The sequence below is a fragment of the Manis pentadactyla genome, chromosome 9 (genome assembly GCF_030020395.1).
Source record: "Manis pentadactyla isolate mManPen7 chromosome 9, mManPen7.hap1, whole genome shotgun sequence".
Taxonomy (NCBI): domain Eukaryota; kingdom Metazoa; phylum Chordata; class Mammalia; order Pholidota; family Manidae; genus Manis; species Manis pentadactyla.
The window spans coordinates 29,280,034-29,298,905 of NC_080027.1; the positions used below are offsets into that span (position 1 = coordinate 29,280,034).

The following is an 18,872-nucleotide window of genomic DNA, read 5'->3' on the forward strand; positions in this document are numbered from 1 at the left end:
GTATTGGCACAGCCAGGATTTGAACAAACGTAGCTAGCTGCAGAGCCTGCGCCTTTAACCTCTGCTGCACCATAGCTAAGAGGCACTGGGGCTTAGTGGCTACAAGGCTAGACTCTAGGTTTAGATAGTTCAAATCCTCATTTTACCACTCACTAGCAGAAGTTACTTACCATCTCTGGGCCATTCCCCATCTGTACAATGAGTATTACAGTGGTACCTAACTCAGGGCATTCTGATGAGGATTAAATGCATTAGTATTTTTGACATGCCTAGAACAGTGCCTGGCACACAGTAGGCAATATGTAAGACCTTGTTAAGTAAATATGTCACCTTGCTATAAGCTCCAGCAGAAATGCAGGGAGAAGATAAGGGCTGCGCCTATATATCTATAGTGCTTAACTATCAAGACTTTAGGTCCTTCAAAGTGTTGCTCTTCCCCTGGGGGCAGAGCTTAGCAGCATGTGAGGGTGATCCTGCACCCATCTTCCTATGCTCCCCCCATTCCAGCCATTGCCTCCATCCTTCCTAGCGGATAAGGAAGTCTCTGCCTACTGCCCGTCCTCCTACTTCTGAAGCACTAAACTCTATGAATGTTATTCACGTTAATTCCAGGCCAGACAGTCTCTCGCTATTGTTTTTCCCACTCAGACTAAGTTCAGCCACGTCACCCCGAAGAGCAAACCAGAAAGTTCACAATGAATCCAACTAACAATATCAAACATGCCGTAACTGTGAACAATCTGAATCTTCCTCTTTTGTTAAATTTACAAAGAAAAATGAAAGTCCAAAGTGAAATCCTCTTTCCTAGAGATATTAAACTTTAAAAAATAAAATCCAAAATCCTTCCTTCCCCAGTCCTTTCCAGCTCCATGGGCCTCATTCATAACCCTGGGAGGATATGGGGCTCAGGGACACGGGTATGTGCCTGATCCTAGGAGCTCTAAAAGCTTGCTCCTGAGGCTGTGCTGACTACTCCCTCATTCCTGGAATCCCTCATTGCCGCCGATGCTTGGGGAAATGCTAAGGAGGCTCCCCAGTGGCAGTGGTGTGCTGGTAAATGTTTAATAACTGCTTTGGGGACTGAGGGGGAGCCCTGAATTTTAGCATTTGCCAGTTTCCATGTTGTAAGTACTCCACCATGCACAATTTCAACTTACCAACTTGTCATCACTGAATGAAGAATTGGGAAGAGATGTGTACAGATGGCTATGGAATAAGGAACCCTTACACCATATAATGAATTGAGATCCTGGCTATTCTAAGTATAAAGGCTCCTTTCCTGAAAGTACCTTCTAAGACATAATTTTTAGTTCAGGACCAGTGCTTTGGTCAGGAAGAAGAGGCTGTGACTCTGGGGAAGTCACAACTTCCCCAGAGTCACACAGCTACTTAACAGAAGAGCTGGGATTCAAGCCCAGGACCCTGATGCCACATCCAGGGGTCATTCAGAGCATCTGTCTCACCCAGTTCTGTGCCAGAGCCCTAAGCGCCTCCACATTCTCCCAAACTGTGGTCCAGAAAGCTTGTGGCATCAGCAGTCACTTATACATCATTGTGAATTTCAATCGCTGGGTTGTTTTTTTTCCTCTCTCTCTCAGAAGTATTTGCATTTTCAGAAGCGTGAATGAAAGGCTCTTTTCCTGGCTTAGTGATTTCAGGCTTCAGGGAATAAGTAAGAGAGAGATTTTTTGAAACCTGCCTCCTGATACCACTTGGTTCTCAGCCACTTGTGAACTCTGCTTATGACAGAACCAGCTCTGCATGGTAGGAAAGGCCAGTTCATCCATCTGGTATGCCCAGTATTTTCCCTGACCCTACTCCACCCCAGAATGTTATTTTTCTGTTGTCATCATTAATGTCCACATCCTGGTACATAACTGGCCTTCAGGCAGCATGGCTGAGAGCACAGATTCAGGAGTCAAAATGCTCAGGTCCAAACCCCTATGCTGCCATGGGACCTTGGGCAAGTCATTTCATTTCTCTATGCCTCGGTCTCCTTGTCTCTGAAATAGCCAGAATCATAGTACCTACCTCACAAATCGTTGGGAGTTTTAAATGAGTTAATACACATATTTAGAATAGAACCTACACTGTGTATAATAATAAGCACCGTACAGCCCAAAATATTCTCCACATTTCAGCCACAGTGGGACACATGCCTGGGGGAGATGGCGATTGCCTGTGAATGCCTCGTAAGTGGCTGAGTGGGAGCCCTGGGCCTTTTCATGAAGGGACCTCCAGGCTGCCACGTACAGTGTCCCTGTCTCAGCTTGGTTCCTTCCTCCCTTTCTAAGGTACATCATTCTCATGACACTCCAAGACCGGAACGAGAAGCTCTTCTACCGAGTGCTGACATCAGATGTGGAGAAATTCATGCCCATCGTGTACACACCCACCGTGGGGCTGGCCTGTCAGCACTATGGCCTGACCTTCCGCAGGCCCCGGTGAGCCATTCTGGGGGCTAGGGCTCAGGGAGGGGCTGAGTCAGAGAGGGGAGTCAATTCACCCCTCTGACCTTGCTTACCGGGGCTATAGAGGCTATTCCTGATGGGGCCAGTGGCCCAGTGAGCCTTTTGATTTTAAGCACTTGCTCAGGAAAATGACCCTGTAAGCAGAGAAATGAGCCGAGAAGTATCTAGCAAGGGGAGAGCAAAGCCTCTCCACTTCTGAATAATAAATGCCTAACATGTTATTCAGAGTTGGCCCGAGAAGTATTTCAGATTGTTTCTCTCCCACTACCTGCCTACCACCTCTGCCCCCAGCACCCCCTGCTTTCTGGCCATCTCCTGAGTGCAGACAGCTCTCCTGCCAGTTTGGCCCAATGAATAATGGAGTGTTGGATACCAAAGACTGAATTCTTTTGCTGACTCAGAGAACTGGTATTCCTCATTTGGGCTTGATGCAGATTCCACTTAAAATGTCAATTTATTAGGCAAAAATCTGGCACTGCGTTTTCTTTCAGAACCAGAGAATTGGGGGCCAATTTTCTAAAGAGATTGCATGGTTTTTTTCATGATGAGTTCAGAATATATATTTTTAAAAATTAAAAAGGAAACATGGGAAGATTTTCAAAAGGTCCTCAGTGTAGGGTGCCTTGAACTGATATGCGTAGTTCTAGCCCTAAGGATGAAAGTGCTGCCTGGGCTTATTATATATAATGGAACATTGTTTTAGGGTGTATTAGGATAGGATATGTAAATAAACAGCACACAGTACAGAGGTGACATAGAGTGCATGTTGTAATTTACATTTACATAGAATTTATAAATTCATGTTTACAAATCATGTGCTATGTGAGGAACATGCAATCATGAATCTAGAATATTTTTTGCTTTGGAAAAAGTCTTCCAGCTCTGAAGCCAGCATCTGGGATGAGCATGACAGGCCAAGCACAGCGTGTCCCCAATGCCAGTTTTCTTCCTTCCCTGCTATCACTATGTTCCTTGGCAGAGGAGAGCATAATAGACCTCATCTCCATGGGGGTGTCCAGCTGTTGAAGCAGACACATCCTCATCACTGAGAACAACTGCGCTTCTGGGAGGGGCAGCCTTGCACTGAGGCCCCACAGTAGTTCTGAAGGATGTGGGACCTCTGTTCCTACTCAGACATCATCCTTCCAGGGCCTCTCTCCTACACAATGAAGGTCAGCTCATGTCATTCTCTCCTCCGAGGCCGTCAGCAGTCCCCAAGGGCTCAGAGAAACAAGTATGACCCTTTGATGAAAAAAAGCTGTCACGGCCCAGCTCATGCTCCCATATGCTACCTGCGTGGAGCCATTCTCCGTGCCCGAGTACACCTGGCATTCTCCACCTCGTGCCTGAGCACATGTGGTCCCCCTGCTTCAAGCCTGCATCCTCTCCTTTCCTTGTTCTCTGTGCATCACAATTCAGATTCTCTTTCAAGGCCCACACCCAGCATCAGCTTCCCTGAGGAGCCATCCCTGAGCCACCCCAGGCTGAGCTGACCACTCCCCTCTCAGCCCCCTCACAACCCATTACACACACTTCTATTCCCTAGTCTTATTTTTCCTGGTGTATGTTTGTAATTATTTGTATATCAGCCTCCTCTACTAGCACACAAGTTTATTGAGGGGTAGGAAACATGTCAGATCCTCTTGTGTATTCTAGACCAGGGTGGGCCAAGCAATCGACCCTAAACCAGGAAATAGTGTTGTGGACTAGCTGAGAAGAGCTGGTTTTAGTCAGCTACGTTTTAGTCTCCTTGACCTTGGGCAACTTTCTTAGCTCTCTCAGCCTTAATTTCCACATTTATGAAGTGGAGGTAGTAATGCCAACTACCTCAACAATCACTGAGTATAAAATGTGATCATGTGGCATGTTTTCCTGTAGTAACCATTGTAAGAAGAAGGAAGGATTGCTGAATATGGAGTATTAACGTACCTATGCACTTTTAAATGTTTACAATGAAAACGGAGTCATTGAACATGTAATGAACTAATATGGTTAACTACAGACACTGTTTGGCTCTTCAGAACCCACTGCTTCCTTTAGCCCATATGGCATGGCTCAGTGCCTCTAGCTCGCAGCTGAGATCCTAAGGAAATCACACTTCCCTCTCCCACTCCCAGGCGATGTGGGAGCCCTTCTCCACAGAATCTGTGGACTAGATTGTAGTTGTTATCAGTTGTTGGTTCCATATGAACTAGTATCAAATCCAGGACCCTGTATATGCAACAGGCCCCTGAAGGTGGGATTTGCTTCCAGAGCCCACTCCAGGCTACAGGGAATGGACCAGACTGAATTTCAGTTATGGAACATTTGTGGAGCAACTGTTAGATGCTGGTCATCATTTACATACTGTGAAGTTACCCTCAAAGAAAAAAATATGGTTCCTGACCTCAGACAATTCACCAGCACAGTGAGGGGCCAGGCAATATAAGTTAAATATAATAAAAGTTAAAAGACAATAAAAGTGTAATAGGGACAAAAAATTACAGGAGTTCAAAGAAGAGGAAAAGTTAGTTTCCCTGGGGACAGCAGGAATGTTTCAAAGAAGAGATGACATTTGAGCCTGTCCTTGAAGGTTAAATAGGAATCCCATAGGGTAGAGAAGGAAGGAAGGGCCATTCCAGCAAAGAGCTTGGTTCTGCAGGCCCTGTAGACACCCAGGTAGTCAGCAGACCTGGGTATCTCCCCATCTCCTGTGCTGTCAAGGAGGGCAAGGGGAGGGAAGCCAGGCCTCTTACATCCATTGACTTAGAGTAGATCCTCCCAGTGTCCTGTAAGGTTAGTGTGGTAACGGTATCTGCCCTTCTCAGATGAGGAAATGCAAACGGCCAAAGGAAAGAAACTTGTCCAGGACCACACTTGGCAAGCAGTTGGTGAAGTCAGAATAGTGGCTGTGGGAGTCAGGGAGAGCCACCCCTAAGAGCTGACAATTGGACTGGACCATGAAAGATAAATGCAAAGAACTGAGACAAAAAGTATCTATAGTGCTCCAGGCACACTTACCTCTCCCTTGCTTGAATGTAAGGCCTCTGGGACCTCGTGGTGGGTGAAACAGGAGAGTGAAGGGGCATGGTAGAATTGGCCAGTGGTTCTGCCCAGCAGAGAGGAGGTGCTTGGTTTCCTTCCACTCCTTTCACACGCGGGCCCAGGCCCCACTGGCCATCTTCCAGTGGGTCAGCAGTGCAGAGGGTCATGGCAGCTGAGAGGGGTCCGTACAACTGGAAACAGGGCCCTGTCAACTCCCTGAGCCCAGAGGGCCAGGTCAGCCCTGAGTGGGTGCAGCAAGGATACTGCAGAAGCTGGACATGTGCTGGGGAAAACAGGCGTGCGATAGTCATAGCAGGGGACCTGCAGTTGCACTGGAGCAGGAGAAAAGCATAATCATAGAAATGGCTTGCTAGAGGCCAGGCAGCTTCCAAAAATCTTTACATATATTAACACATTTGATTACCGCAACCCCCTAAAATGTAGGTACCATTATCATCCCACTTGCAGATGGGAAAACTAAGGCACAGAGAAATAACTTGGCCCGAGATACACAGCTCATAGCCAGCAAAGCCGGAATGCAAACCCAGGTGGTCTAAAGCAGAATATCCACTGTACTGGGTGGTAGTTCAGGACTGTGTGCATTTGGTGGGTGTAGGTCGGGGCTGGGTGCCCTTGCCGCTTCTGGGGTGCTTGCTTGACAAGGGATCTAAGGTGGGGATTACTAGTGCCACTCCAGAGCCTCTCCTGATAGGGAGTGTTCCAGCCAGACCTTGGGCCTGCAGCAGGGTGGGGCCGAGGTGGGCCTGGGCAGCCTGAACCATCATCTCAGATTCATCCTTCATGCTCCTGGTACGTACAGATGTACCCGCGTCTTGCATGATGATTACACAGTTAAGTTATTTGACGTGTGGCATGCTGAGCTGTTGCTCCGGGTTTCCATTTGGCTGCTTTCCAAGTGTTGATTCCACACCTGCCTTGCTCCTGAGGGAAATGAGAGTTGGGGCTCCACCCTAGCCCTGAGCTGCTTCTGAGGCCTGGCTCAGAATGGCTTTATGGATTAGCACCTGAAGGGAGGACCGCTCCAAGGCCAAGCAGAGAAAGCCAGCTCCATCTCAGCTTCTGCAACAATGGAGTCCTCTGTGGGAGGGCCTGGTCCCCACCAAAGCTAATTGGGTCCAGCTGATGCTCAAGTTGAACCTCCAGCATGCCTTGGGGCTCTGCATGGCCTCACAGCCTTGAAGGAGATGCCCGAGTAGCCTGGGCAGGTGAGACCCAGCAGACGTTCTGGGCTCCGTGAGGCCTCCTCTGCCCCTTCGTGCCTCATACCCTCCGCACGTGCCTCTGTGAGCCGTGCATCCTAGTTAGCCTGGCTTGAAGGAATGCCTCCTGAAGGTCATTAGTGTGTGACTTGGAAGAGGAAAAGCCAGAGGTGAGGCCAGGTAGGCCAGAATGCAGTTCACGCACAGAGGGGCTTGGGGAAGAAGCCAGTATGGTGTAGTTTGCTGTCCAGGATGAGCAGATACTCTCCTTTCCCCAGGCTGCCTACCTCTTGACTAGCCCTGTGTTCACCTTCCTTTCCTCTTGGGCTCTAGGCTACTCACACACACCTGTGGACCTAACATTTCCCAGCCTCCATGTGGGGTCCAGTCTGGATGTGGGATGAGGGCTGGGCTCTGGGCAGTGGAAAGAGTGAGGATTTTGAAGCCAGGCAGACTTGGCCTTGAATCCCAATTCCTGATGACTTTTGACAATTAACTTAACATCCACTCAGTCTCTTCATGTGTAAAGTGGGAATACTGCCCACTCTGCACCTGCTCATGAGGGTTCGGTGAGATTCTACATGTAAAGGGCCCGCCGCTAGCAAGTGCTCAGCAGCTGTGACCTGCCTGACCCTCCACCTCCCGGACCTGTCATCTGACTCTGTCACCCAAGAGCCTAAACTGTAAACCTATAGTGCATCTCAGGCTTCTGAAATGCCACCATGCTCTGTTGTTCGCTTCAGGCCTTGAATGATCTGTATTTGTGCTTAAGGAGCAAATCCAGTAGCAGGTACGTGTTTATAGGACTGGCATGAGCTTGAAAGGTGAGGGTAGGAAGTGGGACTTGGTTTCACTCATCAGGGGCTCTGTGGATGACATTTGGGTTTGGACAAAGTGGGCAGCCCTTGGCCCTTAGCCAGGCTGTTGTTTCTCTCATCTGCAGACAGGTGGGTTTCTGCACACACGTCAGGAACATGCACAGAATATCAACAGCTACCACTGATTGGAGGCTTAGAAGCCGTGCAGGCCCTAGGCCAGGCTCTTCATGTACTTTGTCTCTGATAAACAACAACCCTACAAGGTGCTTGTTACTCTACCCAGATGAAAACTAAGAGTAACATGTCTAAGCCATTGCAGCTGACCCAGAGGCAATTCTCTGTATTTTTCCTTTTACAGTTGAGCTTTTTGTGGCCCTGGGAAACGTGACACCTCAGAGAAAACCACTTGTGGTCTTCCCCTCATGAAAACTCCCTTGCATGACCAGTCTGCAGCCATGAGGGACACACACACACACACACTTGGGAGGGCAGCATACCACCGCGGGCTGAGCCCTGGGCTGCAGTCCAGAGGGAGTGGGTCAGCTCTCCCATCATAACCATGTGGCCTCGGAGCCCGGCTACTCCCGTTCCCCTAGCCTGGCCCCCAGGAACTGGCCGCCTTGGGGGGCTGTTGTGAAATTCAGGTAGGCTAAATGTGTATGAATGTGCTTTATCAATTGTAAAGGTTCTCACAAGCCTAAAGGGGCAGAACTTTTTCTCTCTTCGTCCTCCCTGCAATCCCCATAAAAGGCTGGGGTTAAGGCTCACGCTCACCTCCTCGGGGTTTCCTTCTTCCCACTCACTATGTCTGGTGAGCCCTTGCCTCATTTTTTTTTTTTACACTGGAACCTTTTTATCTGCAGTCACCTCCACCCACATACACACACACAGAGGGACCCCTGGGGCGCATGCCTCTGCTTTCTACATGCCCACTTAAGCCACTTCTGGCCACTCATGGGACCAAAAGGTGCCAACACCTTGACCAGAGCCGCTCTGGAAAACAAAAACCACCTTATCTCAGCAGATGTCTTAAGACCCCTGACACATCCTGATCTGGACCCCAGCCCAGCTGCCAGTGGATCAGGAACACCCTCCCCCTCCCCCTGCCCCCAGCATAATTGGGAGGCAGGTAGAAAACAAGGATTTGCATCATCAGACCAGCTGCCTCCTTCCATCCTCAGGGTACCAAAGTGCTGATTCCTGTAGCCAAGCCTGCTCCACATCCAATCACGCCCAGGTTCCTCTGCCAAGTGGAAGGGCTCCCTGGAGCAGAGCAAGCACAAGGACTGCAGCCGAGTCTGCTCTGCTGCTCTCCTGGCCCTTGTAGTCCTCCACCCTTGCTGTTAGGAGCAGAGCACCAAGACGGGAGGCAGGACACCAGGTTCTAGCCCTTGCCACCCACCTTTCTGGCTGTGACTCCGTAGGCAAGTCACTTAGCTTCTTAGCCTCAAATCAAAGGGATTGGGTTGGATTGCATGGTGTCTGTGATCTCTTCCAGCTAAAAGCATTTATGATCAAATAACCTCAACTCTGTCACCAAGTTAGACCTGAGATCTTTAAGTGAGCCATGGTCACATTATGTAGCCGAGCCTGATTTTCCCGCCTGTAAAGTTAAGAGGGTCAAGTTAGAGCACTAGTTCTCAGTGACAACTGTGCATTCAAAACCTCTGGGGAGCCTGAAACCAGAATCCCTGGAGTGCGGCCCAGGCAACTTCAGTTTCCAAAAGCTTCCCAGGGACTCTCATGGGCAGCTCTGGCTGAGAAGAACCACTGAGCTGGGTGATCTTTGAAGCTCCTTCCAGCTTGCATTGTCTGTGACTTTTAGGGAGTTGATAACCTGCAGCCCATATTTTCCAGGCCACCCAAGTCTGGCAGTAGATTGCAGATGAGGGTCGTGATAGAGAATAGAACCTTCATCTCCAGCTCAGCCCTCAGTAAGCCAGCTGCTGAGCCCACTGCCAAGTCCCCTCATGTCTCATTCACAGGGTGAGTGGAGGGAACTCGCATGTCCTTTCCTCAGCTCTCTTCCAGTTTCCTTCTGAAGCTTCTGTCACTGCACAGAGCCCCTTCCACCCCCCCAAGCTGCATGCTCCCCCCTATGTCAATAGTTGATTAGACAGGAAAAAGCATCAGACCAAAGGTGACCGATCATTCCGGTGAGCGTGTAACCAGGGTGGCCTGACTCAAATGATGAGCTGGGCCAGCTGAAATCCTTTTTGGGAATTTGAGCTGACAAAGGGGAAAGTTTTAAGGAAAGAATTTTCCAGTTATGAAGAGAAGTTAAGGCAAAAAGGATGCTGTGGTTTAGACTTTAGAGTCAGGTCGTGGTAGACAAAGGCAAATGCCAGCTATGGAAGGAACAGAAAAAAGCTAGGAAGAAAAGGCCTAGATCTGTGGAGAGAGGAGATGGGATGGGAAAGGAGGAGGAAAAACAGAGCGAGTGGGGTCCCTAGAGCTGCCTCAGCCCAGGAGAGCTTTCCAGGCCAGTTCCTGCCCACAAATGCACAATAAACTCTTTTTCCCCAGAGGTAACTTAAGTGAACCTCTGCCCTCAAAGGAGAAGAGCCAGACCGACAAAGAGCTGTGAGGTTCAATGGATCTGATTCGAGCCCTGATCCCGTTGCTGATGGGCTGGAGGAGGCTAACAGATTAAAGTAGAGCATCTCAAACTCCAACATGAGTCAGAATCCCCTGGAGGGCTTGATGCAACACATATTCCGGGAACTGACATGGCTAGCAAGTTCCAGGTGTTTCGGATACGGCTGGGGTAGGGACCACACTTTGAAAACCATGGGATTAAAGCCTGGCAAAAAGTTTCTCACAGGAGAATGAATAGAGACCATCCAAACGAAGCAGAAGACACAGATTCTTTCAGGCCCTGCTGTGCATTAGTAGAAAGAACTGGGAGTCATGAAATAAAGGTTCTGATCCCAGCTTTACCAGTGTAGCTTTCAGTAAATTCCTCCCCCTTTCTGGGCTTCCATTTCCTCGTCTTGTAGACAAGAGGATTTCATCAGGTTATCTCAGGGGCTTCCTCCAGCACTTACAGTCTGTATTTTTGAGCAGATTAGAGCAGTATGGCTATAAATTTGGCCTCAGGTTTCTGGCATTTAAGGGAGGAAAAGCAAAAGTAGGTGAACACACATACTTTTCATTTCCTGACAAGAAGAAGCTTGCAGCCTCCCCTACAGAGATGTCATTTTAGCTGAGAGCTCTGACTCTCTTACGGGCACCTCCCCAGAAAGACCAGCTGGGCAGATCACAGTCTCGCACGGGTTGCTCCATGCCATGGCGCAGGAACTGATGCTGGAACAGATCTAAGGAAGGTGACATGAGGAGTCCTTCCAAAGCATGAGGTTGTTCAGCTAAAATCTGACACGAATGGCAGGTGGAGTAAGTTACATTGGCTCTGGATCCCGCATCACTGAAACACTTTGGAACTGAAAGAGATGGAGGAGAAAGGGAGCATTTATTTTTGTGTCTGGATTACATGGCTTTCAATTACTGAGGGAATTGGCTTATTATTTTTTAGAGGAATTTGAAGATTTACATACAAAAAAGTGACTTTGAACTGAATTGCATGTGACCTACCTAGGACTTCGCTTCCAGAAGAAACAGCTTGCTGAGTGGGGACAGAGGATGCCCCTCAGCCATCCGTGAGGTTGGGTGTAGGGGCCAAGAGAGGAGGGGGGATGGTTGAGCAGCCCCACACAGATGCAAAGATTATATTTTTCTGCTTGAGCTGGAAGCAGATTAGCTTTATTAACAGGATGTTCTGGCTTTGACTTCCTTTTGCCAAAGGCAGGGTTCCCTGGCAATTTAAACAAACTGATTTTTGTTTCTTTTTTATCTGACTCTGTCCTTTTCCTCCTCAGTGCCAGCTGGGGTGATCAAGAGACTAGGTGTGGGAGAATTTCCTTACTGAGAAGGAAATACGTACATATAGGCAGGAGTTAAGTAGGCCTTTCCTCAAATAACCTTGACTTCCCATTGACCTGTAAGATGCACTGAGGCTGTGTTTGCTCAGTTCCATTTAGTCCAAAAAGAGTGGCTTCTTAAGAGATCCAGTACACAGTGCAAATGTTTTGAAAGGCTCTGGACTAGAGGAAGAGTAGAGGATCATGGTTGTAGAATTTCTTAAAGAAAAGTGAATGCTGCCTTGCCACAAAAAAACAAACCCTAAGACCCATTGTTATATTCATGTCCTTCTGCTGGCTCACTGCCCTTCTAGGAATCCTTCAGATTTCCCATGTGCTCTGGAGGAGTACCACTGACAATTTTATGAGCTGCTTTCTTAGGAATTAATCTTAAACCAGTATTTCTCAAGACTCTAGGGATTGGGACTTAGGAAGGATAGGGTTTGTGTGAATGGGAGAGGGATGGGAAGGAATAGAACAAAAAGATTCTGTCTGGGTGCTGGAGATGGAAACAAGGCTCAGGCAGGGTACCCCAGTACAGGCTCAGCATTGTCTAAAGGTTCCTGCAAGTAGGCAAGTAAAAAAACATGAAGGGACAAATAGTGTCACTGGTAGAAAATGTATTCCACCTTCACACAACTTACCACATCAGCTCCTGTCCCGGACCACAGACCTCAAGGTGGAAACTGTCTTGTTGTTCTGTGTGGTCTATGGGACCGAGCATAGTACCTTCAGGCACCTACCAAAGATGGCACTTGAAGACCGTTTTCTGATTAGGTTCCACAGCATTGTTTCAGTACCATGGCCACCACAAGTACATGGAAGAGCCAAATGGAATAAGACGGTTTATTCGTGGTCCCTAACCTTCAGGAGTTTACAGCCCCACAGAGAAGAGCAGGGCCCAGGCAGTGTAAGCCAATCAGGAAAGTGTGGTATGAATTGTCTAGCTTCCTTGGAAAGTCTGGAGATAATTCATGATGGTAAGAAATCTCTCCACTGAGTTGTTGGTTCTGGATCTAAATCTTGACAAACAGATTCTGATTCACATTGGGGGAATATGGCCCAGCACATTTCCTGGCCAACAAAGACAGCCTGGATGAGTTCCAAGCAGGAGGAACTGCAGAGGCCAGACAGGTGGGGCAAGCCAAGAATCACTGACTTTCGGGACTGGGAATGCACACGACATGCTGCTGCTCTTTCCTCCTTCTTAACAAAACCCCAGGGTTTCTTAGCTATCTTTCTTCCCCTAAGAGAGCTTTGAGGAAGTCTTGGCCCTTCTCAGCACTAAGCCGTGGGTCCTAATTAATCCCAGCCATTCATAGTGAGGCCCCCTTGCCTGTGACTGTTCTGGCTGAATAGATGTGAGGGTAATCAGCCTGACGACTTCTGGGAAGGTTTTTCTCACCCCAAGAGAGCACCTTCTTCCCTGGACGTCTTCATGTCTGCCTGGGATGCTGGAACTTTGGTAATCGTCCTATAGCCATGAGGAGAACAGCCCTGCGGGCCAGGCTTGTAATGCCAAGGATGGCGAGGTGAGGAGCCTGCATCTTCGGTGACATTGTTGAGCCACTAAATAAACAAATTTGGGGGCTGCCTACCCCTGGACTTCTTGTTATAAATTTGTGAACTAATAATACTTCTGGTGGACATAAATTGCCACTTTCCAGCCAGCTGAGTCCAAGTTTTCTGTTACCTACAGCTGAAAGTAATGCCCCTTCCCCACTGACTCACGTCTGCCACCTAACGGAGCTCCCCTTGATACGCAGAGCTTCCAAGGCGCCAGGCACTTTTCTAGGTGCCGCACTCATTTAGACGCCACAACACTTCTTTGTGGTGTGTGTGATTATTAGGCCTGTTTTCATGAAGAGGAAACAGACACTGAGAGTCAAGGTAACCTGAAAGAGGCTTCTCATCGAGTACATGGTAGAGCCAGCCAGGCTGCAGGCCTTGAGGCTCCTCTGGCTGCCCCCACCCTCACAGGCCACTTCTCCCTGGTGATGGAGCACCTCCAGGACAGAGGACTCACCAGCACGTTGGCCTGTGGCATGGTGTTGGTAGGCTTGCCAAGAGCCCTCTGCCTGGGAAGTGGCAGGATTCAAATCCAAGACTATTGGATTCCAAGGCCTCCCCCTCCTGGTTAGCCCTCCCTCCAGCCCCGCCCTGCTGAAACTCCGCTTTTCTGAATCCCATGCCCATGACAGGCCCTGCCCACAGCAGCAAAGCAAGTGTGTTGCTTAGACGCACTGAAATCAGCAGCAGGAATATGCGGGAATCGGCTGGGCGTCCGTCTTCCTGGAGTCCCCTGCGGGCAGATGAGGTAAAGCAGGGCTGTGAACTGCAGTGCCACTTCAAAGGGCCAGTTAGAGAGGAGGAGAGCCAGGGCTGGCACTGGGACAGGTCCTTCCCACCTGCCCAGGCAGAGCTTTCTGGGCACAGAGCAAGAACACACCGCACTTCATGGCTCAGCTCCCATGATACACCCTTGTTGGGAAGTAGTGTTGGGATATTTAATGGCCTCCAATTTTAAAAGCACCTGCACAGTCAACACAGATGTGACCTGTATGCCGCCTGCAGCCCACCCTCTCCCCAGAACTCCCAGATAACTCCCTACTCCTAGGAGGCCTTTGAAAAGAGTCACATCTGTCTGGGAAGGCTGACGTGGGGCCCTGTCTGTGAAGAGAGAGAATTGATGAACTCTTAGGAGAGCTCTGCATATCTGCAATTTTGCCTCCCTTTGCACCCTACATGTGTGACGAGATCATAGAGCTTTAAATCAGGTCAAACCTAGACCAAGAGGGGACACGACACACTGGTAGCACACAGACCATATTTTCACAAACTCTACTGTGGGTCAGCACAGAGGACCAGAAATCAAATGCAAGCTAGAGCTGACTCAAGTTCTCAACTGATGGGAAAACTTAGGGAAAATAAAGGCTGTTTTCTACTTAGTTCTGGTTTAAAAACAAAACAAAAAACAGACTTTCATCCATGATTGGTAACAGTTGAGTTTCCAAAAGAAGCTCTTTAGACATTGTACTTCCTTTTCATCTTACGTTCTACCAAACGCTTCACTAATTGACAGGAACTGGCAGATGTTTGTTTTGCCCGATGCTCTTGCTTGCACAGTGACAAACTCCTGCTTGCCCTTTAACACCCATCCCAAATGTCTTCATCTCTGGCCACCTCCTTAGTCACGGTCCTCCTGCCTTGAAGAATAGTTTGCTCCCTCTTCATCTGTCCACAGTGGCCTCAGCTATACTCTATTAATGAACTTGCTGCATTGAGAATCCAGGAGGTATTTACAGATCTGTTCCATCGCCCTCTGCTCTGTTGGACAGACAGCCTATCAGACAGTGTTCTTACTCATCTTTGTATTTTTCTCCTTTCCCTTTCTTTCCTCCTAGAATGGCATTTCCCATATACTAGAATGAATGAACAGAAGCTCCATAAGGGCAGGGATTTTTGTCTGTTTGGTTAACTGAAGTAAATAACCCAAGTGCCTAGAGTGGTGCCTGTTACTGAGAGGGGTCTAGTAAATAGTTGCTGAACTTATTTATGAATGAGTACTTTAGCTTACACAAGCCAGCAGCAAAGAAAAACTGGGTCTGCTCTGTTTCTCAACACAGCAGTAAAAAACTTTCATAATGGCACCAATATTAGCACACTCTCCTGAACAAATTCAGATCCCCATTTGATGTTTCTGTCATCTAATAGTTTGGAGTTTAGCTGTATCAACCAAAGGTGTTCTAATAGAGAAAAGGCAATAATATTGTAAGCATATACTCCATACCTACAAAATTCAGATCAAGTCAGCTTTTTTTAGCTTTATTTATGTTCTACTAATGGGAAGCCTGAGGAGTGATTCTCTAGGAGAAGTTACATGGAATAATAGTAAAAATAGCTTCCACTTATTAAACACTTAAAATGTGCCAGACATTGTACTGTCTGCTCTCTCTACATTTTCTCTTTTGATTCTCACATACAGCTATATTAGAAGTGTTTTATTATCCCTATTTTACTAATGAGGACATTGAGGACCAAATGTACTCACTTGCCAAGGTCGCCCAGCTACTAATTGGTAGACCTGAGATTTGAGTCTAAATCTGCCTGAGCCTGTGCTCATAGGCTTCACAGTAACAGTGGTGTTTTGAATTGAGTGCATCCAGTTGGGACTTACTCCTGATCAGAGGAGAACACATACTTCCCCAGTCATATCAAAGCAAATACTTTCTTGGCCTTGAACATCCTGATCTTGAGTTTTTCTGAGATTCCTTCCTTTAAAGAGATTTAGTTCGGAGGCTAAACTAATGACAAATTAAGTCAAATGGCCCGTCACCTCCTTTAATTAAATCTGGTGAGTGACCCTTTCAGACATTGGATTTGAGGCCCTTAGCTGTCTCTCACATTTGCTTCCAGTACTCAGGGTCCCTGAGGTCTTTATGTATGTTTTCCCAGTGAACTTTTGTCCTGCATTCTGTTCTCCTTTATTAAATTCCAGCTTTCATGACTAATATGCAGTGATAGCTCCAGAAATATTTATGATAAATTAAAGTGGGCAGAGTCTTTCGCTTACAAATTGTTTCAAGATAGAGCTCAGATGCCTGCCCATAGAATTGTCTCATAAATGCTGGCAAAAAACGGAGTTCAGCTTCTACAATTTCAGTTTGTCCTTGGCTTAAGGGCCCATTAAACATTGGGTCTTGATGGGATTCTGAGTTCATAGCCTATTTCTCAAAGTGAAGCTACAGAGATTTATGAGTCAGTGGGAAAAAGATATGTGTGACTACTCCTCCAACACGCTTTGGAAAAACAAAAAGGATGTTTTTTCTCCCCTGATTTTGCACATATCTGTAAACACGCAGCTCATTGGCAGGGCCTCTGCATCAGAGGTATCGAAATTTCATGCACTCAGGTTTGATGGTTATTTGCTTGGATAAATCAGAAATTCACGTTAGAACAGAACCATGTTCCAAAATACTTATTGCCCAGAGACCCTGATTAACTGGAGGCCTTCTAGACGGCAGGAAGGTGTTTGTTTGTTTTATAAAGTGGAGGCATGTATGGGTCTGGGCCATGTTCACAACCATAAAAGAAAATGAAGAGTGTTAAGTGTGACTTCTCAGAGAAAAGGGGCCTGAAGCCTCTATGATTATTATTTTTGGAGGAGTAAGTATTTCAGTAGAAAAAGCAACTCCTTTGTACCAACTTTGTCTAAGTTTTCTTGGTACATTTGAATGTTTTCAAGTAACAGCTGAAACCACATTAGCCTTCCTTGTTCTAATTGGAAGCATCTGTGATTTGCAAAATTAGAATTTGCAGATTCTGAAATGATTTGCTTTTTGGACAGGGGTGTCAGTTTCAGCTGAAATTTCCATCTATGGGGCCTTTTTTTCCCCCTCCTGATTATAAATTGTTCAGTCAGCTAATGGTATGATGGAGATACAGGGTACTCTTTATCAGCTTTTCCATGCACACGTTCTTTTTTAATGAAAACCACACTTTCTTCCTCCGCTATTTGTACACCTTATCAGGATCCTTCTGATTCAAGGAGAACAGATGGAGAAGTTCCCCCAACCCTTGGAATTCTACTTGAACAAGTTTCTCCTGCCAAAAAAAGCATCTCATAATCAAAGACACTAGAGCAATATATGATATTTGCAAATTCCAGAGAGGAAAAAAATAGTAAAAAACAATTAGAAAACTATTCCAGTTTTTTCTGTGTTAATAGAAACCTGTGTTCTAAAGGACTTAGTGTTTTACAAACATCTGAAACTTCAACAAGAGAGACATGAGGGCACAGTGTCTTCTACCTGCTTCTGAACTGCTTAGACTACGTCCTGTCTCAGTGATGGTATCTCATCTTGCAGCCTCAGTGTTCTCTTGTGGAAATGGGAATGTGGTGATGAGTAAATGTGTAGCATTTGTAGAATGTTCCCACTGTGAGTTCTCTTAGTCCATTTGAGCTGCTATAATAAAATACCATAGACTGGGTAGCTTATAAACAAGAGAAGTTTATTTCTCACAGCTCTGGAGGTTGGAAATCTGAGATCAGAGCACTGGCAGGGTTGGGTGAGGGCTCTCTTCCAGGTGGCAGATGACCTATTGTATCCTCACATGACAGAAGGGGCAAGGGGTTCTCTAGGGCCTCTGTTATAAGGGCACTGATCCCATTCGTGAGGGCTCCACCCTCATGACCTAGTCACCTTCCAAAGGCCCACCTCCTAATACCATCATGTTGGGCATTAGGATTTTAACATATGACCTTTGGGGGCCACATTCAGGCCATAGCAGAAGCTAAATAAATGTTGGCTTCTTTTCTTTCTTTCCTACTTTTTCTGTATGGCAATGAGATAAAAATGACAGGACTTAACTTAAGGCCCAAAAGCAGGCCCTCAAAAGAGCCAAGACCAGCCTGAGGTTTGCAGGTCAGCCACCTTCAAGGCTCCATTCTTTGTCTGGGTTCAACACCAGCTCTGCAGAATTTGGCACAGAGTATGTTGCAGACTGTTCTAAGGAGCCATGGAGAACAAAAGCCTGGGGTGATATAAGCCACTTCATAGATGCTTTGTCTTGTTAGTAGGACTAAAATTAATGACTACCCAGGGAAAGGATTCCAAATGATGCTGCCAAAAAGATGAGCTTGACTTTCTGTAGGAGCCACCCAGTAAGTGTTTTCGGTATTGGATTTAATAGACTAAACTTGCAGATCAGTAAATTTCTGAGAGTGGAAAACAAAAACAAAAACAAATAATAATTGTGTCAAGACATAGGCACCAGAGTATGTAGTCACCCTGTCTGTGAATCATGGCATGAAATTCTGTGTCTTTTGGACTTTGGTAAACCTAGTTTCCAATGTTAGATTTATTGACAGGCTACTTTGTGACTGACCTCTGTATTATTTTATTTAATAGTCACACAAAACTTATAGAGATGGATTTTTTTTTGTATCATTAATCTACAATTACATGAAGAACATTATGTTTACTAGGCTCCCCCCTTCACCAAGTCCCCCCCACATACCCCTTCATGGTCACTGTCCATCTGCATAGTAAGATGCTGTAAAATCACTACTTGTCTTCTCTGTGTTGCACAGCCCTCCCCGTACCCCCCACGTACTATACATGCTAATCATAATGCCCTCTTTCTTTTTCCCCACCCTTATCCCTCCCTTCCCTCCCATCCTTCCCAGTCCCTTTCCCTTTGGTAACTTTTAGTCCATTCTTGAGTTCTGTAAATCTGCTACTGTTTTGTTCCTTCAGTGTTTTCTTTGTTCTTATGTTCCACAGATGAGTGAAATCATTTGGTACTTGTCTTTCTCTGCATGGCTTATTTCACTGAGCATAATACCCTCTAGCTCCATCCATGCTGTTGCAAATAGTAGAATCTGTTTTCTTCTTATGGCTGAATAATATTCCATTGTGT

At 46.9% G+C, this 18,872-nt stretch overlaps 1 protein-coding gene across 6 annotated transcripts in view; it reads left to right on the forward strand.

The window, feature by feature from the left end:
- Window positions 1-18,872, forward strand: part of ME3 (malic enzyme 3) — a 171,566-nt gene that overhangs the window by 77,369 nt on the left and 75,325 nt on the right. For all 6 annotated transcript variants that reach the window (XM_036906976.2, XM_036906978.2, XM_057507156.1 and 3 more), the window contains one exon: window positions 2,295-2,444. In XM_036906976.2, the coding sequence (XP_036762871.2) occupies window positions 2,295-2,444 (150 nt within the window). The remainder of the gene's footprint in view (window positions 1-2,294; window positions 2,445-18,872) is intronic.